Source organism: Amorphotheca resinae (genome assembly GCF_003019875.1).
Source record: "Amorphotheca resinae ATCC 22711 unplaced genomic scaffold M430scaffold_5, whole genome shotgun sequence".
In the NCBI taxonomy this organism is placed as follows: domain Eukaryota; kingdom Fungi; phylum Ascomycota; class Leotiomycetes; order Helotiales; family Amorphothecaceae; genus Amorphotheca; species Amorphotheca resinae.
This window is the reverse complement of record NW_020194475.1, coordinates 1261009-1286815: the sequence shown is the minus strand read 5'-3', so window position 1 is coordinate 1286815 and position 25807 is coordinate 1261009. Positions and strand designations below refer to the sequence as shown.

Below are 25807 nucleotides of genomic sequence, written 5' to 3'. Positions count from 1 at the left end.
TACTGCCGACCTATCAGTAGGAGCCGCTGTAGAGACCATTGACCATCACTTGAATGTCTCTGGATAATGGAGTTGTTGAGTTGGTAAGGGCTTTCGCTGGGACTGGGCCGCCCCCCGGCGATGCTTCCCCGTAGTAGTACGACGAGCCTCTTATAAAGAACTGGTGCGGCTTTGACATCAGGGAACTGGAGTGAGAAAAGGTACTTAGGTACTTGTACCACAGTAGTGGATAATGCTGTGTTAGAGTTGGGGCAGCAGTCGTGAGTATATCTCGACCACTTGGAGGTGGTTGTAAAGGGAGGATGTACGACGACGACGCAGATGTCAGTGCAGGCAAAGCTTAGGTAGGTAAGGTAAGGTAAGCGAAACGTGCACGTGTGAATCCATGGGGACCCATGGATGCATGAAGGGGCGTCTGTGGAATTTTGCGATGTGCAACAAAACACGTTATTTGCCTGCCTCAGGTATGAATCCATATGGGTCCCCATGGGTCCATATGCAACCCATTGTTTGCGATGTGCAACAAAAGTTTTCAAGACTTAACCTAATCGCGCGCTTATCTGCACAAAATTATACCTACCAGAACAATGTATATGTACCTCGTATAAATAAATCCATGGGTCCCCATGGGTCTAAAAGGGGACCCATGGGTTTCTGCTGCGATGTGCAACAAAATTCATTTTTGGCCTAATCATACGCTTATCTGCATTCCATACTCAACACATGAATCCATGGGGTCATGATGGGGACCCACCAAACTGTGCGTTGTGTAACAAAACCTGTGTCTAAAAGAAACTCGACTTTTTGGCTCAATTACTACGAATGGGGACATTTAGAAAGGGAATAATTACACTGGCTTATACAGAGCAAAGAATCAAAATTCGAGCTATCAATCAACAAATTTGACGCGCTTTGTTTCCTCCGACTGGTCAATTTGCAAATAGATCATCTCCCTGCCCTCATCATCCTCAAAATCATCCCAGCAGGCATACGGTAACAGATATGGATCAGGAGGAGGAGGATCATCTCTGTCGCTGTATTTCGGGTTAGGCAGGACCACGAACTTCTTGTCTTTCAGGTCGCCCTCCAGATCACCCCAATTCCACCATTCAACATAAAAATCCGAGTCCAAGCCTAGCTCGAACTCTTCGCCTGGCCGTGGGATGTTGTAAGTACCCGCCCACGTCTTAGAGAATAAGTCCTCACGCTCGAGCGTGCGGGTCACTAATAGCTCTTCACCACTAGCATATGACGGGATAGTGACGAAGCCCATAAGGTCACGCCAGTTGTCCGCCGGATATGGATCCGCCCAGTGAATGCGGAGGTGCCTAGGTAGTGGTCCTACTGAGAGGCTCCGGCGAGGCTCAGTGATCGAGAGCATGCGGAGATGCCTCCGCACGCTTCCACCACCGAATTTTAACTCGGGGCTAGTGTCGAGAGGAGTACGCCATGTGCTAATGGTGAGGGGTTGAGTAGGATTGGCGCTCCATTTTTGGCGTATAGAGAAAGTGATCAGAAAAGGTTGATCAGAGTCTGATGCGGAGATCGATACTTCAGATGTCGCATCTTTGACTGAGATCAGGAGGATGGCTTGTAGCCTTGACCTGCGCACGCTTTAGAATAATGGCTCATAAAACCATTGGCATGGTGTATTATTAGTATGGTGCAGTCAAGGGTACCTACGTATTTATCTCAGGGGTTGCCCTGCCGCCTCTGGTACGACTCATGTTGGATAATGTTGTGGGAGGCAGATATATTTGTCGTGTTGTAGTGGTGCAGATGAAATCCTAAGTGAGATGGATTTCACTTGCCTTAAATATCTACCTAGGTACCTCAATGCCCAACATGGTTGGTAACACAGGGCAGCAAATGGCAATACCAAACGCAAGCTACCTTCTACTGAAGCCGAGAAGACAGAGTGTTGCAGTCTGAATGGGTGTTGCAGTCTGAATAAGTGTTGCAGTCTGAATAAGTGTTGCAGTCTGAATGAGTGTTGCAGTCTGAATGAGTGTTGCAGTCTGAATAAGTGTTGCAGTCTGAATGAGTGTTGCAGTCTGAACGAGTGCAAGCGGGTGACAAAGTATTATATATAAACCCTGCCCCCTCCCCTGTATGAAGGTCTCTCTGGTATCACCCCCGCCGTGTGCTGACAACTGTGTCTGACTCTTCGCCTTTCCACCTATATCTACACCTTCGCACCCTCACTTCAAGCTTTTATATAGCTCAATAATGGCCCACCTACCAAAAGATTCATTTGCTGACGCCGACTTCAACTCCAAAAAAAGTTACATGCAGGTCCGACGGCAGCGGAGGCGGATTACCTGGACCCGATTTCACCTGTCCCGTGAGCAAGACTGGCCGAGATGGACGATGGCGGGCGACTCGAAATCGGATGATGCGACCTTTCTCGGCCCTCTCACCGGCGTGGAGGGCTGCGAGAAGGTCTGGCTCGGGAGACAGGTCGAGGATCCCGAGAAGGCTGCCTTGATTGTCCGTACGTATCGCGGCCCCATTGTCCATATTCCACGACCATACAGGACTGGGTGGGAATCCTCGCCCCTTTTCTAACACGCAAGCGGTGAATAGTCTGGGAGTCGGCCCCCGCCCTGGAGATGTTTGAGGCCTCTCCATTGTGTGGCGAGTTCCTCCGGGGCCTGGGTTGCAAAGACGACGACCCCCTTCAGACCCTTCTTGTTAGCTTCCAATGGGACGCCGGCTTCTGGTTCGGCGACGACCTGTACGGCCGCGTGACGCGCACGACTCTCGTTATTCCGTACACCGGCCTCCCGGAGCGCGAGGCGTGGGGGTTCAAGATTGGTGTTTCATTCAACGGATTTATGCCGGCGGGCTGCGAAGCCCTCCGCCTCAGCCTCCCGCGGCCGTTTGGGTGGCAGGCATTCGCCTGGGTCGACACGGTCAAGCAGGCGCTCGCTCTGAAGGACATGGTCAAGCAGGCACAGCCGTCAGCCGTGACCGGCGGAGCTGAGCAGCAGCGGGACGTCGGCGACCAGGAGAAGGCCGTTGGCTATCACTTTTTCCGCTGGAATGGCAACGATGCCAGCCCCGAGCGGGAAGATGCCACGGCCAGGGACCCCAAGGCAAAGGAATCGTGGGACAAGACGCTGGCGAAGACTATGCCCCCAGTTAGCTTTTGGGAGCAGGAGCGTTGGGGTGTGGAGCTGGCGCCGTGCTATCGTGTTGAACCTGCTTCTGAGGATGAAGAGGAGGACTAGGACGAGGAGAGCGAGGCCTTGACGGGGTTGGACGCAGAAGATGCTGCCTATCCCGTCGATGACGCCGCTACTCCCTCGTCCCTCGCCCAGTACCAACAGCAAGAAGAAGATCACCGCCAGGGTGAGCTGCTCGACGGTGCCCTGCATTGCGTGGTTCCCCGGCTACCTGCCGCCCAACGACCCCAGCTTCTACAAAGTACACACATTACCGTGGCCTAAAGAAGGAATGCCTCTCGGTAAGTATAACCCTGCCTTACGACCGTGTCACTTTCTCGAATTCGAATCCTGGAAGTGAATTGATTTGACGATACCTTTTGATAATGACAATAATATGATCACTTGACAACGACAGGAAATACGAATTCACAACGATGAGTGAATCTAATTGATAAAACGCCGTTTGACAAGAGGTCTTGGTAATAGTCGGCTTCGATATTCGCAGCAGCAGCCAGATTTCCCGTAACGACACAGCGTTTATCTCGATGCCGCACCTGGTTTACGAACGCATCATCTTCGTCTTCCCGTGATTCTGATGAGTGTGTCATAGAGCGGGTACGGTAATAGAAGCGTTCATCACTTATCCGCATCTGCTGTCCTGGGCATAGCGGCGTAAGGACATACTGCCCGTGCACCAGAGGCTGCTCAATGGCAGTGATTGGCGATAGCATAGAACCTGAACCTCCTAGCAGGCGTGCTTGGAATCCCCCGTCGTCGGCACGGAACACCACGTGAAGCATATCAAGGAACTCGCGCTGTGTGAGATTATCGGCGGCTTTGAGTCCGCCCTGCACGACGCCAGGTTCGGAGGCGAATTCGATCCATACGTTGCGTCCGATTGAGCGCCCTGTACGCCGAGGCATGGTTTCTGCTTCACCTTCTTCTGTTGTGACGCCAGTAAGGAAGGAATCAGGGTGGCTATCAGTGCTGCAGTAGAGATGCGATACACATTGAGGCAGAGGGAAGAAAGGGGGAGCTTAGACATTAAGGAGGGTTCTCTATAGACTAAGTACAAGGGCTATAAACCTAAGCGTCAGCTACATGGACGGTTTCTTATTAAACTCATTAACTCGATGTTTGGTTCTGCTACCAGCGTCCCAATCCATAATACTTATACATAGCTCCTGTATGCCCATTGTTATTGCCAAATATCGAGGGTATCCCGAATCCACCAGAACCGTCCTCATGTAAATGCCAAATTAACGCCTAGGTCTTCCTTTTGGCCTCTGCTTTACTGCCCAATATCATACATTATTAGGATCCGCACCTGTTTCTTTAGTGGACTCGTTTGCTACCTCCGCTTCCCCATCCCCGCCATTACTCTCTCTTGGACCACTCCTCCTCGCCAGCCCTGGGAACATCATTCCAGTCTCCGCATCATCCATATCCGGCACGTCACTCAAGTCACTCTCGTCATCCGCGCTGTCATGGAGACTACCCGGGGCCGATTGCTCACTTTCCCCTTTGCTAGTCTCCAAGTTCTCTTCATCCTTAACGTTTTGCAACGCTGGGTTCTCAACCCTGGGATTGGAAGAACCACGAGCGCCAGGGTCATTAGGGCCTGAAGCCGCCGAGTTTGATTCCGAAATTCTAGATTTGGCAGTCGACGGTGCTATAGGTCTGAGGGGATCAGGAGCACGATTGATGGCCGACTCTGCTTTGCGCAGCACCTCACGACGAGAGACACCAACTTTTCGGGGTCGAGAGGTTTCGGAGGAGCTGGCAAATGTGACAGGAACCGGGATTTGAGTACCGTCCATATTCATCACCAGATTTGTAATGGTCGTGGGACCAAGTGTCCTTGGAGTATCGTAAGCTCCATCATGTTGCGCTTGCTGCTGCGTAGACGAAGCATCAGGACCGGGGAGGCCCGGAGCGACCTGTGTGTAAAGCACGCCCCAAATATCGTTGATAACGTCGTCGATAGGGGTAGATTTCATTTGATTCGCGTTTACCTTTTTCAGTTCCAGGGTTTCGCGCAGGGCGTCGAGTGCAGGGTGAGAAACTTCAGGATCATTGGCCCATTGCGCCAGGCGTTCGGAGAAGACCTCAAATTCTTCGTGGGCCACATTCTTAAAGACTTCATCCATGCTGACAGGGATTTGGGCGGCGCGACGGATCAGGCGCAGATAGACTGTGCAGCACTCGGTCCAGACCTGAGAGAAACGGAAGAACTCGTTTGCTTTTTTTCGTACCCGCTTGACAAGTGCCTCCATATTGGATTTGTCGTTGATAACCCAGAGTAACTTGATCATGAACCGTACATATCGCTCCATATATACACAGTGTCTGCCCGGTCGCTCGGCCTCCGGCTTCCAGACTTGAATATGCATTGTCTTTGTGAATATAGATTCACGAAATTCGGAACGAGCAGCTAGCGCCTGGACGTATTCAGGCTTGGTATCGTCATACAAGATACTTGCTGCTCGAGCGATCATTCGATGGTGCCAGTGTTGCTTATCGGCATTTCGAAGATGTCGGAGACATTCCAAGATGAACGATTCCCACCCTTCAAGATCTGCAATGGCAATATGCTCACCCTTGCGAATCTTATATGGCTGTTCTTGTAAGAGGTCAGCGCCAGCCTGAGGTTGAATATCACCTTTCATAACCAGCTTATGGACAATTGACACAAGTTTGTAGTGAGGTTCAAGAACAGGTTCCTGACGATTGTCCTTCTGCTTTGGTGCTGTCTTGATGGCCTTTACAAAGGCATCCAGGACAGATTGCATTGTTGGTCTGTTGGCACGATCCTTTTCATCCAACTCGTCGGCGGGTTTGCAGTACATCTTCCAAAGGCATTTACCAAGCATGAAATGGTTCCTAGGAAGTTAGCTTCTTATTACATATCGTATGTTCCGTCGATGAACAACTCACATCCAAGAATTAGGCTTGTCCACCATAGCTTTCCTGAAAAGACCAGCAGCATACTTCCAGAGTTTGTAGCGAGTCATCTCTTCATGAAGTGCTTTCTTGTACATGCCTTGGGTTCCACTGAAATGTTTCTCAAACCCATCAACCCAGAATGCTTCCATCCCAAAAGGTTCCCGTGAAGAAGCATAGAGGCGCACTCCAAAATCGTAATACATCTCGGATAATTTGGCAGCGGTCTCGAAGGAATCATCGGCTGTTCGGATAGCACTCGACAATGCCATTATATAGCAATGAATGGACCCTCTTTGCAGCCGCACCAGGTCTGCACGATGATTGTTGATCTTGTCTGCGCTCCACATCACCTCGTCTTCAAGTTCGAAATCAAAACACTGTGCGAGTCGATACCACGCCTCCCAATGCTCAGCAGTATATTGAAGTTGTAGTCTCATGAATGTTGCGCTCACTCGCATATCATCTGTCTGGCCACCTGGACCAAGTCTCTTTTGTGACCGAAACTTTGTCAACGCAATCATACCCTGTAGGAAATACCAGCCCTTCTCCGCAAGACAACTATCAGGTGTTACCACAGGTACCGAATCGATCTCAACCTGGCCTTTCAAAGCTTGATACATCCGGAGAGGACGGATGGATGTTTTGAGGTATTCTGTAAGGTTTCGAAGGTTGTGTGTCATCTGTGGTGTTGGTTTGGCTGGGCCTATGGCTGTCTGCATTCGCTCAATCGTAGTACGTAAGTCATGTTTAAGAAGATCTTTCATCGACATTCTATTCGCCAAGACGATGACTTGCTCCGCAATATTCAGGACGGTACGTCGATCGAGGGTCTCCGTTGGACAGCCATGCTCTTCCAGCAAGTATGTACCAACACCCAATCGTATACCGTAAAGATCGTACAGCACCTGGCCGAGATAATCCTCCCATCTGTCAACCTGCTTCAGTCGTATCATTTCGACCTTCATCATTTTCAAGAAGATCTTATTGGAAGCCTTGCAGAATTTTCGCAATCCCAGCGGATAGTGAACGAGAGCCAAGAAGTCTGCAAGATCATTATCCGGAGTTGGGAAGAGCTCACGGTTCTGTGACATTGCTTCCTTCACCATCGAGTATTGCAAAGCCCATGTACGCACTTGCATTTCTCTGAGTTTGTTCATGAAGCTGTTGAACGAACCATGCGGTGCATAAGCAGGCGTTTGAGGTAGATGGGTCATCCCAACTCTAATCTCGTCATCAAAAATTGCTGCGGAATGAAGTACTCGGTTCAATTGTGCGAGAGCAGCACAAGTCGACTTGATGTGACGTTCGTCAATGATCTCGAAACATGTAGACGCATCATTGAGGGCAATGGTAAGAGATTTAACAAGCAAATCGTCCACAGCCTTCAGCCATAACAGCATTTGGTGTTGGCGCGGCTCATCTGCAGATTTGACATACTCTTCGCTTCGCAGGTCCTTGACGATAATCTCAATGCTCTTCAAGTAACAGGAGAAAACCTTGGTGTTATATCCAATGCTGAAATACGCTTCTCTGAGTCGCTGCCATAAGAAGAGGCGCAAGGATATGCTACCTGTCTTCAAGAACTTCCACATATCGCGCAAGGCTGCCGGGGTACTGTCCGCAGCTTCGGGTGTTGAGGCATTTTCACCATTTTCAGGATCAGCTGCCTCACAAGCTGATTCGGGATCTAACACCGGCTCCAACGTTTCAATGATAGCGGCTGGATTTGATGTATCTGTCTGAAATAAGTTGTAAAAGAAATCCATTGTCGTGAGTCTAGAAACCTCCCGCTCTGCCGCGCTTGCAGAAATCTCGGGCATGACAGCGTTGTTCTGCAGCTCAATAATTGGCTTTCCGACTTCAACAAGGAGCCTTTGAAGATCAGACCAGCAGAGGACTTTGTGGTCGCGAGAAACATCCTCTGCCATGGTAGCATAAAAGACAGAAGCCCAAATATACCTCAAGGAAAGCTCATCCTCATAGTTGGAAGCGCGCGATGGGATAACGTAGGCGGCAAATTCTGCCCACCTGTCCAGTCGCTCTTTGGTTGTAATCCGCGTCTCGTAATGAACAATGCTACTCGGATTAGTGATCCTGGAATAGATGTCCAAATGAAGCTCAAAGAGCGTTTGTGTCATGTCCTCAAAAAATTGCAGGTCATCGCCATTGATATCTTGGGTTTTAATACGCTCAACTTCTGACTGTATCCGACTGAAAATGTCTGGATCGGCAAAGCTAATGACGCGAGCCACGGCGACTTTCAGGTCTTCGGGCCATGAGCTTTGTCGATAAGTTGGGAGAACAACGCGAAGCCACTCGAAGATGACGTCCTGGAGCGGCATCCAGCCAGTTTCAACTCTTCGCGAAAATGAAGCAAGACCCTCAGATACATCAAAAATTGGCTTGGCGTTGATCTTCGGGGGCCCAGATTTCGAATGCTCAAGGAATGCGGCTAGGCCAGCATTTGCGCCACCTGCTGACGATCCAAGGACCTCTGCCGCATTCGCGTTTTGGAAAATCGATGCCTTATTGTCGTCCCAAGTCCTTAATATATCCCATAAGTCTCTTACCGCGGTATTTGAAATGTTGTCAGTAGAGTCGGACTCTCGCTGGCTAGACAACCCTGCTTGTAGCTCTGGAAAGGTTCCCAGGTCATCAACACCAAGTTTACTGAGTAGACCGTGAACAAATGAAAATAAATCTTCGTCAGCTCGGACAGAAGTCTTGAGCTGTTCAGCGTATTGGGTGGCAGGATCAACCTCCGAAGTAGTATCACGATCCCGAATACGCTTGCTTCTTTTTTGCATTCCACTATCGTCCTCGGGAGTATCACGAATACCAGCTGCAGATTGAGACCGCTTCCTTGGAAAAGCGATACTCTGTGAACGCGCTCGACCATCATTTAGCGGTATGGTTGTGGTTGTCGCAGTTTCAGCAGACTGATCATCAGATTTTGCCGTAACAGGAGTAGCGATAGCAGGTTCGGAGCTTTCAGCGAGTGGCAAGTCTGTCACATTAGTGTCGATCATGGTCTGGTCTTCAGCTGAGGTCATAGTTGGTATGTTTCCTTGATCTGCATTTCCCGCTGTTTCCGGAAAATGAAGGACAATTCCGGCACCAGAGACTTCTTGAGAGAGTATCACCGCAACAAGCGCCTCGCCCAGAGATGCCCAGCTCAAGCTCTGGACTTTGATCGCTGTCCTCACTTGCACAGTTTCGATGGGTTCACCGTAGGGTTCCTTGTGGCCGAGAAGTTTGACGGTATCGGGAAGAAGTGGATAGGGATCCATATGCTTTTTTAGGAACTCTGGCATGGACTTCTTCAGGAACGGGGCCATTATAGGGTGAGATAAAGCAACCTCGTCCGAGATGACTTCCAGAAGCTCTTTTAGTTGTTCTCCTGCGAAGCCTTCTTCCAAAGAGGCCGGTTCTACCTCCGCCACTGTAGGGTCATCGTCGACTTCTACAGCGGCCTCAAGGCAATACCGAGATATCGTCCTGCTCCCAAGCATCGAAGCTATACGTGCGGTGCGCCTCCATAAGTCTGTATCGGATTCGTCCCAAGCCGTCGCAAGGGCAAAATTGTCCAATGCAGTCTTGACCTGATAGGGAAGCGCATCGTTATCCAGAAGCTGATCTGGTGGAAGGTCGGGCTGTCGAAGGCGAGACTTGACACAATCCAATATAAACTGCCCATGATTCTTGTATGCCAGGTATAATATTTGTGGTAAGGAACTAGCATCTGCAGCAGCCGCTGCGAGATCAAGATCAAGTGGAAAGGTGGTATCAGCAAGTTCGAGTTCAGGATGCTCATCTATTCGTGTAAACTCAGTAACGCTTTCGGGATATTTGAAAATGTCCGATTTGAAGAGATTGGCGTATGCTTCTGCAGCCTGTGGATACGAAGATGGACCTTGTGAATGCAGTTTGAGAGCGGTTTGGTACAGTTTAAGGGCCTCTTCTATCTGGGTTCACTGTCAGCTGGAAAATGGTAGTGTTCGAGGGTGTGGTGTACTTGTAATTCTCTTGTGTTATCGACCTCGTCATCACTCTGGTCGTCGGGCTCAATGTTCAGAGCCGTAAAATGCGCCTACCTCACATATATTAACGCGCGATCTCGGTTTCTAGAAAGAGAAAGACTTGCCATCCTGCTTGCTCATGTGGGAATGAAGGCGGTCCTTGATGTAAAGATCGGTAGGCCAATAGGCGATCCCGATCCGGGCTGCGGCCAGTTTGAGCCTAGAACAGCGCAGGGACGAGAAGATAGCTCCTCAGAGAACCAAAAATGTACAAAGGTTCTGTAGAATGAAACGTAGGACTTATGCTTCTCCAGGACCGGGGTAAATGGGGATCGTTGTCTTCGAGACACTAGGTTATGCGTCCAGCAGTATCATACTACTGACACGCTGGGACATAAAGCGCTTGGTATTCCAACTAACGAAGGTGGATGCGTCCATTCCTCGGTCTGCGGAGAGCCAGGACTTATTAGAACGCGTTAAAGTCCGCGTTCTGGTTTCGACTGTTCTTTCTATTAATTGAGTTACCTGTCTGAAGTCATTCTACCGGTTAAATATCGGCATATAAGATCAAACGCGCGCTTATATCGTCGGCTCGCTTCACTGTGATTTGCTTAGGCGCGCGCATTTCCCAGACTGAGCTTATGCCTAAGGCCGATTATACGTACAGAACAAAGGCACGCTCAACCTTGAACCAAACTTCTACCTCAAAGGCTAGGTAGTGATCGAAGAACTTATAAGCACCTACTATGTCAATATCCTATTATTCAGGTGTAGACTTGGAAGTACGATGTCTGAATGCCTAGGCAAGACGAGCATATTTACCCTCTCGACCTTCTTTTCCAAGACTGCTGATACTTGAGCGTTTTCGTCTCCTTTTCTTCTTCCTCGCCCTTCTCGCTATTTCTTATCGTCTCCCTGAAAATTATGTTTATTTTGAATCAATTACCTATTTACTGCCAAGTATTCCGGACAATACTTATCTGTTGCAGCCTCTTTCTAAAAGTGACGAGGAATTTCCGGGAGCCTGCATGCAACCGTTGGGCATGGGGCTTCTAGAATTGAGGCACAACTGAAAGGTTTCTTTGATTCACTAATCTTATATATTTCATACACAGCTCATTGGAGCTTTGCCTTGCTTGATCGTTGTCTTTGCGTGCAGGGTTGGCAGCTGATGATGCCTTTGGAATGTTGTCAAGCCGGTGCCGGATTGATAGAAGCATATTGAAAGGAGCATTTTACAGGGAGTCTGAACAATAGAGAATACCGAATGACAGCTTCAATGTATTTCATAGCACTCATTGATGGATAAGTAATAGCGTGGCAAAAGGTAGCTACCGTACCTGTAGGTAGGTAAGGTAGGTAGTACCTGAGGGTTTTAAAGGAAATGAACCTGGACTTTATGCCCGTGCCTAATCTCAAATAACAGGGCACTTCATCGATCTGCTACCTAGGTAGTATACAACAAATCTCGGGACCTATATGACCTAAAGAAATAGTTCCCATAGTTTCCATAGCTTGCCACCCGCCCACCGCCTGACGCTTTTTCTGGGTCAGCACGTGATCACAAGGCTGAGAGTTCCCCTTGGTGGGGGCCCGTGCACGGTGAAGGTGAAGTGTCCAAGTCCACATTCCGCACCTCGTTCTATCACGACGACCACACAAAGGCGCTCGCTCCCCAGCGACTTTCACACTTTCACGGAGTGAAATATCATCGCCAGCCCTCCATCCAGGAGTCCCTCCAGTTCCGTCTCCATCTCCATCTCCATCTCTCAGCAGGTTTAATTTACCACTGCTGCCCTGGTCTCCCATCTCCCACGTCTGACATTCAAAACAAGCGTGTGCGAGCTCAGCATGGTCGCTCCAGCTGTCCCTGAGTATGTGCAGCATTCTCAATTGCATGTCTTCTGATCTGCAGGCCTCTTATGCTGACCATATACCTCAAGGTTGACTGAGGAGGTTCTACACGAATCCATCGATGCACGAACAGAAACCCTCGATGCGCTGCGAGAATTAGGCCCTCCTGATCTCGTTCAATTGATCAAGCAGGCTCCAAGGAACCCGGTGAAACAGGTAAGCTGTCAGATCAGGAATACCTCTTAATTCGCGTGCTGATAGCAAGTCTAGATTGGCGTCTATCATCATGTCACTGGAGTTGATGCGTCCTCCTCCGCAAGCCTGGCAGCCTACATCAACACTCTGACCTACAAAGAGAGCCACCAGTCCCCCACAAAAATAGTCGAGGGCGTTTATTGGTACGCAATTTCATAACAGGAAAATTGAAAATCCTCTAATGCGCTCTAGCTGTTATAATGCCTTCTCGCGATTGGATATGCGCGTACATGTCACCATTCCCGGCAGCGTCGAGAGCTACTGCATAGATGAACGAGGCGAAAAGCGAGTGGCTTCGGACGAATTATGGCTGGAGACATACCTTTGTAGTGTCCTCCGCGCATACTCCTACGCAGATGATGGAAGCGGGGATACAATACGGAAGATAATGGGCGTGCGAAGATTTAATCCTGTCACAACTACGGAAACAGAGCACAGATTTCTGCAAGCAGCCGAACAGTTATTTTTCAGAGGTACGCAGTGTTGTGCATAGAGGGAGACATTACTAACTACGGCAGGTTGGCAACTCGGGTCCGAATCTGTGGTCCAAGTTCCAAACAACGTCTCGAATCACCTTACAGTTGGCCTTCTGAAATATTTCCAAACAACTGGACGGTTTGCTTCTGGAATCAATCTTTTCGAAAAGTTACGAACGCGAAACGTCGAAGTCTCTTCTCTCCTTGCAAAAGTTCTGTTCATGGGCAATGAGGAAGTCCAAGCAGTCAGGGTCCTGTACGAATCCGTCAAGGCATCACCGATGGATTACGTTATGCTCGATCTCCAAGCAGAATTCCTGAAAAAGAAGGCCCTCGACCCCAACCATCCCGAACTGAAAGAGGAAAGACTGAAAATGGCTCTCGGTTGCGCAGATAGAAGTACTATTGCAGCGCCGAGTGAGTTTGGGACCTGGGCACGACTGGCAGAGGTTTATGTTGCTATGGAGGATTGGGAAAATGCATTGACTACCCTGAATTCATGCCCGATGTTCACATATCAGGATAAGGATGCCCCAGTTCTCCCAGAACCAAAGGAGGTCCATCTACCGACCCTCCCCGAAACTCGGTTGGATGAAATCGACAGTGAGCCCGAGTCGAAATATGGAGAGCAAGTTCATCCAAGTCTGTTAACTTTACGAGCTGCTCAGTACAAAGGTACATTCAAGCATGCATACAGTATTCTGACCGAGATGACCGCAAAGATTGGGTGGGATCAGCTACTGAAGATTAGGAGTAACGTGTTCGTCATGGAGGAGGAATACCGCAGCGAGAAGCAACCACCTGTTGGGCAGGGCGAAACTGCGAGCAAGCGGACTGCGAGCACCGATGGACTGAGAGGAAGCCCAGGGCCTCCAGTGAATGGCGATGATCATACGGATGAGGAGAAAAGTACTAACGGCGACTCCACATTGGTAGCCGAGAATGGCACGAAAGGCTCAGCAGGTGATGACTCCGTTGAGAAGCCATCCCATACCATCACACCGGAAGAAGTAAAAGGCAGTAGTGAAGATGTGAGTCCAATCCCTACCATCCACCGCCCAAAAGCTAAAACATCCCAGAATGAAGCAACTGAGGAGCAACTCTCCCGCTTCAACAACAAGCGGCTCTGCGAACGCTGGCTTGACAGTCTCTTCATGGTCCTCTATGAAGACTTGCGAATTTATACTATATGGCGCACTGAGATGGCCCAGTACCGGGCCCAATCCATGCAGTACAAAAAGTCCGCTGAGGAATGGGAAATCCTGGGGTCGCTGGCTTCCCGCTTACATCACCAAGCCGAAGCTATTGAAGCCTATCGCCAGTGCTTATCCATACGCTTCTCTCCCAAAGCCCTGGCTGGCATCTTAGCCGGTTTTGAGAAAGAGAAGAACACCAGGGAGACAATTGCTGCCATGATTAGATTGGTGACTTGGCAATACAGGTGGTATTCAGAGTTTTCGCCGGAGTTGTTATACACAATCCGGACGCTGATTGAGGATGAAGGTGCAGTGAAGATTAGGAGCATCATTCAGGCAACAAGCCTGCCACAGAATGTGCTGGACTTGACGCACCATTACGCAGCACTCTGTGCGGCATTCAGGAGCTCGGGGACTGAGGGTTGATGTGGAAGTGTCTGAAAGTGTGAAAAGTATGGATTGGTGGGGTGGACATTTGCTTCAAGGATTAGCGCGAATGAGTAATGTCTTTTGAGATCTCGTCTTGATATCCAGGAGAGCAGGGGGAGATCGAGGTTGCCCGATAAGAGGTGCGGATGTACTATAGCTAGGTAGAGGCCGGGTAGCTTTACCAAAGGGATCCTTTTTCTGCTGTCCCAGGTTGCTGGAACCGTCTTACGGTCTTGGAGACAACCCGGCCGTCTCTTCCACATCTCAGTTCCGCCACACCCGGGCTGCATGAAGGTATCACGTGACGTATATCACGCACCGGCAGATGGACAAAAGGATTGACCGGGCAAGCATGGTTTGGAGGGTAGGGTGCACAAATTGATAGATAGGTGTCTCATCGTAATGGCTCATAACCTACCGTTCCTACAATCTACCTTATCTTACCTTACCCTACCTTGGACTCGATCTGGGCTCCCATCCACGTGACGCGTATCACGCGCTCCCCCCACCATTGAAAACTGGAGGCACGTGGACACCATTCCCGATCCGGCCGGCTTGACTAAGCGCTGCTTACCCGACGCGCCCACCAGCCGCACGGCTTTCCAGAACATCGGCTTCGCCAACTTTACTCAGTTGGGCTTTGGTGGTTGGCCCATTAGAAGAGCTATGTACAACGTCGACTCCCTCCTCCCATGCTGCTCTCCGCCATGAGCTACGCCTCCCGCCCTGTCCGCCATGCCACCACCACTTCGACGGAATGGAAAGCAGCAGGCGTGTGAGCCCTGTCGCAAGGGCAAGCTGGCCTGCGATCACGCCGCGCCGTTTTGTGGGAGATGCGTGCGGAGGAAGATAACCGCGCGGTGTATCTATCACCCGGCGCCCATGACCAGAAAGAAGGTGCCGCCGGAACCAGGTCCAGGTCCAAGTCCAGGTCCCGTGTTGCCACAACAGCTCACGCCCAGCAACTCCACCGACCGCTCAAACCACATCTTCTCTCCTTCGCAATCGTCGGAGGTCTTCAGCACGCCCTTCCGCCCGGATCTGAATGCCCAGGAAACCCCGCGTAGCTCGGTCCCTGATGTGCCTGACGCGCGTAACCCAGGCGCCAAAGAGCGCAATCACGGCAACGGCAAGGTCGTCACTCCAGCCTTCCGGCGGACCGCCAGGTACTACGGCCCGACCAGCTTCTCTGCCATCTTTAGTGAGCATGCCGACCTGTCGGAAGGCCTCTTGGATGTGGGCGATGATGGCAGAGACAACTCCTCGGCGTGGCCTTTGGGCGTGCCGTTGCTGGGTAACGACAGCCCTTCATCCCCGGCTGTGAGAATGAGCCAGGTTATCAAGGCTTTAGAAAACTTGCCTTCCAAAGAGATATGCTTCAGCTTGATAGACACCCCTAAAAACACCCACATCAGTATGAACATTGTGCTTATCCGCCACGCCATCGAGACTTTGTGGGCCACCTTTGAGCCAAATCTAGCAGCGCCTCGCACGACCGAGAAGCTTGCTGGCATTGCTGAGGTGCTCTTTGCGAACGAGTTGAGACCATTCCCTCCGGCCCCGGATGATGGGATGGATTGGCTCAACACTTTTATGGGGCCGAATCTGCGTTTTGAGATGCTCGGGATGCTCTTCTGCTTTTTTGGCATGGCGTATCAATCCCTGAACGACTGGGATGAGCGATTCAAGGTCCCTGAAAACCAAGGCCGTGATAGGAAACAGACATCCTGGAGGATGAAAGAGTGCGCCGACGTCTGTCTGAAGATGAACGAAACCTCTGAGGAGAACAATGACATCTCACTGGCTCTACAAGTTTGTACAGCAATATTAGAGAGTGTCTGCACTGGAGATGAGAGTAAGTCCTGATCAAACATCTCCTGGTTATCCCTTCAGCTGTAGATGCTCGTACTTTGCCAGGATATTTAAATCTTCAAGTTCAGAGGAATCAGATCTCTGCAACGTAGAGGAAATCAAAATTCTTTTGACCACGTCGAATAAACAGGTACAAACCTGGCGTTGGTGGAAGAAGTACTCTTCTCTTCGCATGAACTTTTTCGGGCGAGACTGTTTTTTCCGCAGCTGAAGAAGTCGCATTTATATAAATTTACTGACTATAATTTCAGGTTTACAACTGCGCCGGCGTCATGGCGATATTATAGTCTGCACAATTGCTGCTGGCTTGCATAGACTTCCGGACTATGGTTCTCATAAAATCACGGCCGCTTCAGAATATAAGAGGAGGCTCTTCTCCTCAATATATGGCTCGGACAAAAACCATGCGTTTTTAAACGGGATACCGCCTGCTCTAAGCGCAAGATTCTGTAACTTATGCCTCCCTCTGGATATTGGAGAAGAGGAGCTCTTCCTGCCTCAGCGTGAGTTGGTTACTGTTATCTCGAAGCTGGATCCTAATGGATGGAATACCGCTGGGGAACTGCACAAAGTTACTGCCCGCCGAGCATTCCATCTGCTCTCTGGGATCCGCGAGGAAATTCTTGAGCTGTCACTTGGAGTTAACGTACAGCTCTCGGCATCCAGAGTAGAGTAAGTTGTTATCTCTATATCAGAATGAAGGCTAATTATGCGCAGAGATCTGCATCGACGGTGTCAGGCAGTTTATGATGCACTGCCTCCCCAGCTTCATTACTATGCTCATGATAAGATACCCAAAGATTGTGAGGGCAAACATTTAACTGGCAGGGCATATTTAATGCTTAATTTCTTACAAAACAGCTTTCTCATTGACCGGGTGGCCATCGCCCGTGGGCTGCCCAACGAGCAAGGCCTTCTGGATACCGCGATGGAGATGATGGATGTTACTATAACGTTCTGGATAAAACGGGATCAAGTCATGCACTTTTCCCCGTCGTTCGACTGGATTGTGAGTTGCTGCTCGATATCGAGGCATCGGAGTCCACTAACGGGTGTGAACAGATCACCTACGGGATTCCGAGTGCGGGGGTAATCTGTGTTGAGCTACTCCGTCAGGTTGCGAGTCGGCACGACCTTCGATTTTCAAGGTCGGATGCCATCCAGAAGCTTACACTGTTTATCGGCTTCTTGGAGTGGATCCGGCCAACGGACGGGAATTATATGCTCGCAGGGCGATTGAAGAGGGTCATCCGAAGGATCTTAGATCACGTTCTCGACCCGCTGCCGAAGGAGACGACTGGGCACGACTTCATGGACGTTCCAATCGATCCGATGTTAGCGCCTTTCGGCGAGGTGGATTGGGTCAACACGATAGATTGGGCGCAGGGGTCGTGGATGGATTTTAATTGAGCCGTGGGGCTGACCGTCCATCGTGGACGGGGGGATTTGAGCAGCTCTCGGTAGAGCCCGGTGTCAGAGGTTTTAGGCAGACAGAGAGGCACCATATTGGATAATGTGAGTGGCTTCGGGGCCTCTCGCGTACCGTCTCCCTGGTCCCGGGCACGGTAGCAGAGGGAACGACTAGCGGCCGGTCTGTCCTTTGGAGGGGTTCCAGGAATCCTCCCTACCTAGGACGTTCACCGCCTGCTTCGAGACTCGAGAGTGACAGATTTATCGATTGGTCTTTCACAAGACCCTAGCGAGAGAGAGACACGATAAGCTTCCGAATAGGGCCCCATGGAAGTTCTGGGGCAGTGTACTAGAAGGGAGTTTACTTATTTATTATAATTATTTATCTTTGTCGTGTATATATATCCGCTATGCGACGTCATCTCGAAGAAGACCCGATAGATAGGTAGATATTTAGAGCAGGAATAAGAAAAACGCAATCTATGTACAATGAATGCACTCCAACTTCCAGATAGATGATACATACTTCGAGATATCTGCTGCATAGGTACCTAGGGTATATTTGGATAGCCACCCTTCTTTCCCCTTGGATCGTAACCCAGCTAGCCTGTAATAATGTCATGTATGTATGTATGTGCCTCTAGGATTTATTCATTCTTCTCATCCATTATCCATATCTCCTCCGAATTAATCTCACATACCACATACCCTGAATCTATCCATCTATTTAATCACAATTCCAATCCTTCTATGTAATACCCTCTGAGTCTATCTATCTATCTATATATCTATATATCTATCTATCTAATCCGACAACAATCCAAGACAATCTCAATCATTCCCATTTTATATCCCATCAACCTTTTATCTACAGAGTTATTTATGTATGTACAGCGTAAGGTACGTACGAAGTTACCTAACTTAACTTAACTTAACCACCCCGGAAAAAATATTTCACCGGCTTAAACAAAAGATGTCGGGATGAGAACAGACAGGCAAGTAGGTAAGGTAGGTAGGTAAGCGAATATAGCGGATTTGATAATGGTTTTTACTGCATTTTGATAATTTGAGGGAAAGATTGGGAGAGGAGAGGAGGAGGTGATAGAGAAAAAGAGAGAAGAGGAGGGGGGGGGGTATCAACACGTGATATAAAACCCTTCCCCCACCAGCACCAGCACCAAGATCTCAGCGCAAGACCATCTCAAACAAAGACAAACAAAAACAAACAAAAACACCATGAAAGAACCTCGTCTCCCACCAGGATCCTCAGATCCATTAACATACACATGTACCTGTTCCTCACCGAACGGGCTCATCCTACTCTTCTACCGATACTACAACTCCCCGCCTACGCTCACGCCTTCATTCACTCCCGCCGCGCTCGCAGCTTTCCACTCAGACCTCGCAACAAGGTATCAGCTCGCGGGCAAATTTAGGATTGCGAATGAAGGGTTTAATATTACGGTTGGTGGGTCCAGGGAGGGTGTTGGGAAGTATGTGAGGATGTGTATTGCGCATGAGAGTTTTGCTGGGTTGGGATTATCATTATCAGAAGAGCAAGAAGGAGGAGGAGGAGAGGGGGGGGATGTTAAAGAGAAAGGGGGGCAGGAGGAAGAGTGGCAATTCGGCCCCATCGCAAAGAAATTCTTCAAACCGAGTACCGGCTGCAGCTGTGCATTCTCCAACCTAGCGAGCGTCCGCATCGTCGAGGAAATCACGCCCATGGGCGTCAGTGGATATGAACCCAAATGGGGAACCGTGGAACGGCTCTCGCCTGAGAAATTCCACGAGCTGTGCTCGCAGAAGGATGATGATGATGATGATGGGGGGAGGTGCTTGATTGATGTTAGGAATCATTATGAGTCCCGAATTGGATATTTCGTGGATAGAGGGGCGCCGGAGGGGGAGAGGGTGGCTATCAGACCGGGAATTAGGAGGTTTGCGCAATGGCCTAAATACGCGTCGAAATTCCCTGCTCCTCCTCTTTCTCAGTCATCCTCACCAGAAAACTCAAACTCAAACTCAAACTCAAAAGGAAATAATGAAAAAGGGGCAGAAGAAGAAGAAGAAACCAAAAAGCAGAAAAAGAAGAAGAAGATAATAACATACTGCACGGGCGGCATCCGGTGCGAAAAAGGCGCCCACTACCTGGCCGAGCAACTCGGTCCATCCGCCCAGATCTGCACCCTCGAAGGCGGCATCGCGGCCTATCTCCTCTGGCTGCAAGACGAGATCCGGCACGGGCGCAAGACCGCGTCGGATTCGCTCTTCCGCGGCCGCAATTACGTGTTTGATGCGCGGGGCTCGCTGGGTATCGAGGGGCCCGCTGCGCACCATCATCCGGTGGCTAAGTGTCACCTGTGCGATACGCCGGCGGATGCACTGGGGAAGTGCGAGACGCCTGGGTGTCATTTGATACTGGTGGTTTGTGGATCGTGTAAGGAGGGGGGAAATAGATTGGTGTGTTGTGCGGATTGTGGGCAGAGGGGGGAGGGAGCAGAGAAGAGGATTTGTTTGTGTGAGATGAGGAGGGAAACGGAATTGTGGGGTGAGGAGGAGGTTAGGAGGTGGGAGGAGAAGGCGAGGATGAGGAAGAAGAAAGGGGGGAAGGCGGGGGATGGGGGAGGGGAGATTAATATTCGGGTCAAGCGTATTGAGTGAGTGAGTGAGTTTTGATATCACGGTCATGGAAGCCCGGCATTCAGGGGTAGGCGGACTGAGACCACCAAACGCATCGATTAGACTAGATGCTCCTTCACTCATGCATATAAAACCGACCCATAGAAAAATCTAGAGATCTATATATGCAATCCCATTGCACACTCTAACCCACCGGGTGGTATAAGCTCAGATCCAACTCCTGCATATGCAACTCCCAAAATGCACACCCGAACTCCCATCAAGTCTCTCTTCTCATCTCTAGACATAAACCATACTTCATATTATACACCCAGCACCCGCGCCAGGTCCTTCCCCTCTCGGATCATTGCCCCGATCTCCTTGCCGATCGCCTCGTTCGCGACGGGTCCAAGGTTGAAGCCGTCATAGAACAGATACTCGGCTGGCTCCCTGCACACCAGCAGGCCGTTGACATCGACGAGTGGGTCGTCGTCGTCGGGCGCGGCCTCGCGGACGCACGGCTCGGATACGCTCTCGAAGGGGCTCTCGCCGGTCCCGAGGCCAGCGGCGTCGGTCAGTCCGCTCTCTTCGAGCTGGTGCTCAAGGAGGAGGTCGAGGAGGTATTGGGGGAGATCATAGTAGAAAATCTCTTTCTCGACAGCGATCGGCTCTTCCCAGTCCAGATCCTCGCTCGGGTCGGCGACCTCGTCCGCTTCAGCCTGCTCTCCCTCGGCAGTCTGCGCGTCGTCTCCTTCGACTTCGCTCTCTTCCTCCTTGATCCATGTCGTCATCTTGTTCTCTAGTAACAGATTCCAATGGCTAGTTAGATGGACCGCATTCTTCTGTTGTTCGGAGACGCTCGATGGGGCCAGGGGCACCGGTCTCTGAGAGAGCCAGCCCGGGACTAGGGTCGGGTCGAAGAGCTTCGGGATCACGAGGCGGAATGGTGCAGGGCTCGGATTTATACCACCAGTCGCATTTGCGGGAAGACCGCTCGCAGTCAAATTTGCTGCCTGTCGCGCATAGTGGTTGTACAGGATGTTGAGCTGCGTGAAGAGCTCGTTGACCGTCGTCTCTGTCGCGTTCTGACCCAGGGTGTAGCTCAAACCTGCGAAATGATAGATATCCCAGAAACCGAAGGACACTACGAAGATGGTCTCTCGTGGTGATCGCGACTGGGGCAGTGCGATGAACTCCTGGATCTGAGTTGCGAGGTCAGGAAGCAGGTTGGAGACCGGGCTTTCGGGAGGTTGCGCGGAGGAGTTCAGGGACGAGATATAGACCTGGTTGGAGGTTATGGCCCCCGTCGGCGGCGAGGCTGGATAGGATGAGGGGGGCTGCGAGGCGGCGAAATTCAGATGAGATGTGCAGTTGATCTATATCCATAGTCAGTGGTCTCTTGCATTGTAGTACTTGAAGGCGAAAGTTCATACCTCTCCACACAGCACGTCCACCCAGGTTCCCCCCCTTCCGCCCGCGCCCTCATCAAGGCTATCCACCCATGAGTCCCCAAACGTGACTATCCGAAACCTATCCTCGAAATCATCGTCCGAGCCCCAGTTCCACAACCTGCTCGCATATTTGTCGATCGAAGACACCAGAGTGATCTTCTGCAGCTGGGTCGAGACGCGCGAGCTGGGGAGCAGCAGGGTGATGGACAGCAGCGAGAACACCGTTAGACATACCGAGGCTCCAATTCGCGTGTGTAGCCGCATGGCGATGCGCGGGACTGGTGCCAAGGAGAATGAGGCTGGGCGCTGCTGGGGAGGACAGCTGCCAAGGAGACCGGCTATTGGCGACGCCGCAATGGCATGTATCTATCCACCTTGCCGCAACACACTCGATGAGGCTCCTCTCTTCTCTGTTCACAGGAGTCGAAAAGGCTGGCGGGGAGAGAGACAAGAGAATGAGAGACAGATGGCGAGCATGGCATACGAGGGGAGGTAACGAACGTCGGGGCTGTTTGTAAGTTGCAAGTTGCAAGAGGCGTCGTCAGCGGATTCATAGCGGTCAGGGGCATTTCACAGTAGTCAACGGGGTTGTCGCAGGGATTATGGTAAGAGTCGCGTCGGTTACGTAGGTAGGTACGTTGATGTCTGACTGGACGAGATGATCGGTTTGGACCTGCATTTCTGCATCAGAGCGGGATGCTCGATAGTAGATGAATGTACACAGTTCATTTCCGTGGGGATGTTGATGTAGAGTCTGGTATTTTGTATAAGGAGGGACATATGGTGGTGACTCGTGAGGGACAGATGATCGACATGCGAATGGGACCGTGCGTTAAGAGAAAAGGAGGGTGGATCTAGCCTCGCCCCCCCTGACTGTCGAATATAGCAAAAGCTTCGACTCTTGAGACATCAACTCGACAAACACACACACCGAGATTCACTGGTCAATGCATCTGGGAAAAGAGACGGCAAAGCATAAGGATACCCAGAGATTATTTTATCCAATATCCTACACACATTCGAGCCATTCCACAAGGTATATCACGCTTGTACCTATGCTTCTTCATGCTAAAACCACATATGTAACTTATCGACCGAGCAAACGCCTGACCATGCAACGCCGCAATCAGTCCGCCGCCATTTATCTCTTCCTCGACGACAAACCGCCCGTCCTCGGCAGTTTGGAGGGCGGCGCTCCCTGGGCACCATCGTCGCTCTCCTCGTCTTCTCCCTGCGAATCTAGATCGTCGTGGTCCACCTCATTCTCATCAGCGTCGTCATCATCCGTCTCCTCGGCCTCATCATCGATTAAGTCGCCCTCGTCGCTGCTCTCTCCCTCCTCGTCCTCGGATTCTGCGACCATACCATTCCGCATCGGCATGTCTTCCGATATGTCGCTCTCTCCGTCTGAGATATCCTCCAGATCTCCATTCTGGGTAAGTCTTTTCGGCTTAGCAGCCGCCTCCTCGTCACTCTCCTGGCCTTCCACGTAGATCACGCCCTCGTCATCGTCCTCCTCGTCGGATTGCCGCCGTTGGCCTTGCATGCTCCTCCGCAGTTCAATCTGTGCCTCCAGCATGTCCAGCTTCCCCTTGAGGGAGAGAAGACTCTGTAACCCCTTTGCCCGGTCATCAATGACCCTGTTCAGCTCCGCCAGCTTCTTGACCAGATTTCGCTGCGTTGCAAGATATCCACCGTGTGTAACCAAGGTCCATTGGACCCAGACCATCAGACTTCCCGCTCTCCCCGGTCTCCTGTGTAATCGCTCTGCCAATTTCTGTAGTAAGGTGCCTGCGAGAGGCGAGTCAAGACGCTGTATCGTAGCGCGGATCGTGTTGATGTCGGTGATGTGGAGACAGGATTCGAGGAGGGCGACGTCGTTGGTCCTGAGAGCTTGGGACAGAACAGTGCCGAGGGATGCACCGGATGGCGCCTGGATCTGAGCATCGGGGGGGAAAGCGAGAGCCGCGCGAGATGCAGAATCATCAAAGGCGCCGGCCACATCGATGGGCTCGGACACATTCGCCCGGACCATGTCCCCAAAAGACGGCTCCCCAGCTTCCGCTTCGTCGCCATCTTCAGGTATCGGGGAGGCGTCCTCCATGGGGACATCTGGTTTCCCGTCCGCTGACTGGGCCTCCTGTTCCTCAGCCGCATCGCTCTCCGCATCCGACGCGTCTTCCATCTCGTCCTCGGCACCGCTCTCGTCGCTCGAGATATTGACGACATCACGGACACCGTTCAGAGTGGGCTTGGCCGCATAGCCTCCAGAGGATACTACCGCCTTGGAATCGTTGAGGGCGCCGTTGGCCACAGGCTTCGCGCTCTGCTTGACCAGCGGCTGGCCCAGCTTGGCGGGGAGTTTGCGTTTAGTCGACATTGGGAGATAAGGGAGGGGGGTCGGGGGGAGGTGAGGAGGTGAGGAGGGGAAGGAGAGATGGGAAGATGCTGTATTTCGAACCAGTTTTCGGGATGAGGCTGGGGGGGAGAGAAGGGGGGGGGGATTGCGGGTGGGTGGAGTAGAGATTGGTACTGTAACGATGGGTTGCGATATTTTTTTTTTTTTCTTCCTCTCGGTGGTTCCTCAAAGCTACTCCGGGCGGTCAAGGACCAGTACAGTACACCGTAGGGGACTCGGTGACGGAAGAGAATCCAATCACGGGCAGGGAAGGCCGGAAAAACGATTTCGAGGATCCGACGTCACGGGGAAGCGCGTGATTGGCTGGGCAGGGCCAAGGGGGAAAAGGGAAAAGGCGAAAAGGCAAAAAGTGCATTATTGGGCCGTAACACATGAGGATCTGTCAGTACAGGACGCGGTACACGCTGCCCGCGACACGGTCCACCGTAGGCCTACCTCCTTAGACCCAGACCGCTAGACCCGAACGAGCACGCTTTCCCTGCTTAACGGGGCGCAGTCATCGAAAGGCGGGCGTGTGATTGGACGCGGAGGGGCCACTGCAGGACGCCTTCCTCTGAGTGGCCTAGCGGCACACCGGCGGGAGGCCTGGCAGCTCTGGGTCGACTCGGCTGGCGGGCGATAAATATTATCACGCACGCACAAGACACTTTCTCTTCTCACAATTCTTCTTTTTCTCCCTCCCCCTTCCCTTTTGCCCCTTCCCCCGTCCTTTCCCCCTTTGCCGAAGTGCTGCCTTCCTCTCCGGGCTTCCCCCCCTCTTCGCCTCTTCGCTGGCCACACCACTCCACGCTGCTCTCTCCTCGACGCCTGATCATTGAGGCAGTCATTATCTCTCTGTCAATCCATCCCTCAGGCATCAACAACTCATCCATCCATCCATCTTATTTCTGGCTTCACCTTCACCCGTCGCCTGCTACTCTACTCCTTTGTCTGAAGGACAACAAAAACAAAAACAAAAAAAAGAAGAGAAGAAAGAGAAACAGGCGCGCGCTTCTTTCTTGTTTATCTATTTCTACTTTTTTTTATTTATCGCCGCCCCCGCGCCCTCTTCCTTCCAAGGCATCGGCATTCAGTTGCTTGTGTGCCCCTCGCCATCGCGATCCGCCCGACACACGCGATCCGGTTCATCTTTCGCCTTCTCGTTGATCTCCTCGACGCGCGCATTGCTGTGCTATCGTCCAGTCAACGAAGAGGAAAGAGAGAGAGAGAAAGCGAGAGAGAGAAAGAGAAAAAAAGAGAGAAAAGAAACAAGAACAGGAGAAACATTATTCCAGGAAACGCGCGACACGTCCAAAAAACCAAAAAAACAGCACGCGATCAGCTCTCCCCGCCACCGTCGCCACGCGATCACGGGTTTTGTTGTTCCCTCGACGCGCCTCTCGACAAATCAGTCAATCGTCACTCCTTTTGCCGATTACCCGCGAGGCTGGAGGGTACAAAAGAAAAAGAGCCCCGGATCCAGCCCCTCGCCTCGCATCGCATCGCATCTCGCATCTCGCATATCGCAAGGCTGAACTCCAACCTTCTCCTCCCCTCGTCTCTTCTTCCCTCTTGACACTTCTTCTTCCTCCCCCCTCCTCCCCTCCCCCACAACACAACATCAAAACATAACATCAACACAACACAACCACCACCCTCATCTCACTCATACTACTCTGTCCTCTCCCTCTTCTCCAGCGCCCACCCTGATA

The 25807-nt window shown here is 51.2% G+C and overlaps 9 protein-coding genes across 9 annotated transcripts; 4 read left to right on the top strand and 5 right to left on the bottom strand.

Moving 5' to 3' along the window:
• Nucleotides 1–889: 889 nt before the first annotated feature.
• M430DRAFT_27471 (hypothetical protein) lies at nucleotides 890–1727 on the bottom strand (the record flags this gene model as incomplete). The annotated part of the gene is made up of 2 exons (XM_024865624.1): nucleotides 890–1604; nucleotides 1684–1727. 2 exons carry the CDS (start codon nucleotides 1725–1727, stop codon nucleotides 890–892), a joined length of 759 nt encoding a protein of 252 aa, XP_024721693.1.
• Nucleotides 1728–2229: 502 nt separating this feature from the next.
• On the top strand, nucleotides 2230–3233 carry M430DRAFT_27470 (hypothetical protein; the record flags this gene model as incomplete). The annotated part of the gene is made up of 2 exons (XM_024865623.1): nucleotides 2230–2494; nucleotides 2587–3233. The coding sequence occupies 2 exons, from the start codon at nucleotides 2230–2232 to the stop codon at nucleotides 3231–3233; spliced, it is 912 nt and encodes a 303-aa protein (XP_024721692.1).
• A 335-nt stretch (nucleotides 3234–3568) lies between these two features.
• On the bottom strand, nucleotides 3569–4093 carry M430DRAFT_18576 (hypothetical protein; the record flags this gene model as incomplete). Its single annotated transcript, XM_024863901.1, has 1 exon — nucleotides 3569–4093. One exon carries the CDS (start codon nucleotides 4091–4093, stop codon nucleotides 3569–3571), a length of 525 nt encoding a protein of 174 aa, XP_024721691.1.
• A 381-nt stretch (nucleotides 4094–4474) lies between these two features.
• Nucleotides 4475–10263, bottom strand: M430DRAFT_50083 (hypothetical protein; the record flags this gene model as incomplete). Its single annotated transcript, XM_024868114.1, has 4 exons — nucleotides 4475–6053; nucleotides 6108–10081; nucleotides 10132–10206; nucleotides 10261–10263. 4 exons carry the CDS (start codon nucleotides 10261–10263, stop codon nucleotides 4475–4477), a joined length of 5631 nt encoding a protein of 1876 aa, XP_024721690.1.
• A 1723-nt stretch (nucleotides 10264–11986) lies between these two features.
• On the top strand, nucleotides 11987–14342 carry M430DRAFT_100011 (hypothetical protein; the record flags this gene model as incomplete). Its single annotated transcript, XM_024860600.1, has 6 exons — nucleotides 11987–12009; nucleotides 12079–12205; nucleotides 12260–12387; nucleotides 12437–12717; nucleotides 12763–13751; nucleotides 13800–14342. 6 exons carry the CDS (start codon nucleotides 11987–11989, stop codon nucleotides 14340–14342), a joined length of 2091 nt encoding a protein of 696 aa, XP_024721689.1.
• Nucleotides 14343–15041: 699 nt separating this feature from the next.
• Nucleotides 15042–18111, top strand: M430DRAFT_138884 (hypothetical protein). Its single transcript, XM_024862582.1, has 4 exons — nucleotides 15042–16200; nucleotides 16469–16889; nucleotides 16935–17226; nucleotides 17280–18111. Exons 1-4 carry the CDS (start codon nucleotides 15081–15083, stop codon nucleotides 17625–17627), a joined length of 2181 nt encoding a protein of 726 aa, XP_024721688.1. The 5' UTR covers nucleotides 15042–15080; the 3' UTR covers nucleotides 17628–18111.
• A 752-nt stretch (nucleotides 18112–18863) lies between these two features.
• M430DRAFT_18572 (hypothetical protein) lies at nucleotides 18864–20288 on the top strand (the record flags this gene model as incomplete). Its single annotated transcript, XM_024863900.1, has 1 exon — nucleotides 18864–20288. The coding sequence occupies one exon, from the start codon at nucleotides 18864–18866 to the stop codon at nucleotides 20286–20288; it is 1425 nt and encodes a 474-aa protein (XP_024721687.1).
• A 281-nt stretch (nucleotides 20289–20569) lies between these two features.
• Nucleotides 20570–21961, bottom strand: M430DRAFT_27465 (hypothetical protein; the record flags this gene model as incomplete). The annotated part of the gene is made up of 2 exons (XM_024865620.1): nucleotides 20570–21622; nucleotides 21680–21961. The coding sequence occupies 2 exons, from the start codon at nucleotides 21959–21961 to the stop codon at nucleotides 20570–20572; spliced, it is 1335 nt and encodes a 444-aa protein (XP_024721686.1).
• An 877-nt stretch (nucleotides 21962–22838) lies between these two features.
• Nucleotides 22839–24077, bottom strand: M430DRAFT_27464 (hypothetical protein; the record flags this gene model as incomplete). The annotated part of the gene is made up of 1 exon (XM_024865619.1): nucleotides 22839–24077. One exon carries the CDS (start codon nucleotides 24075–24077, stop codon nucleotides 22839–22841), a length of 1239 nt encoding a protein of 412 aa, XP_024721685.1.
• Between the last annotated feature and the right edge of the window lie 1730 nt (nucleotides 24078–25807).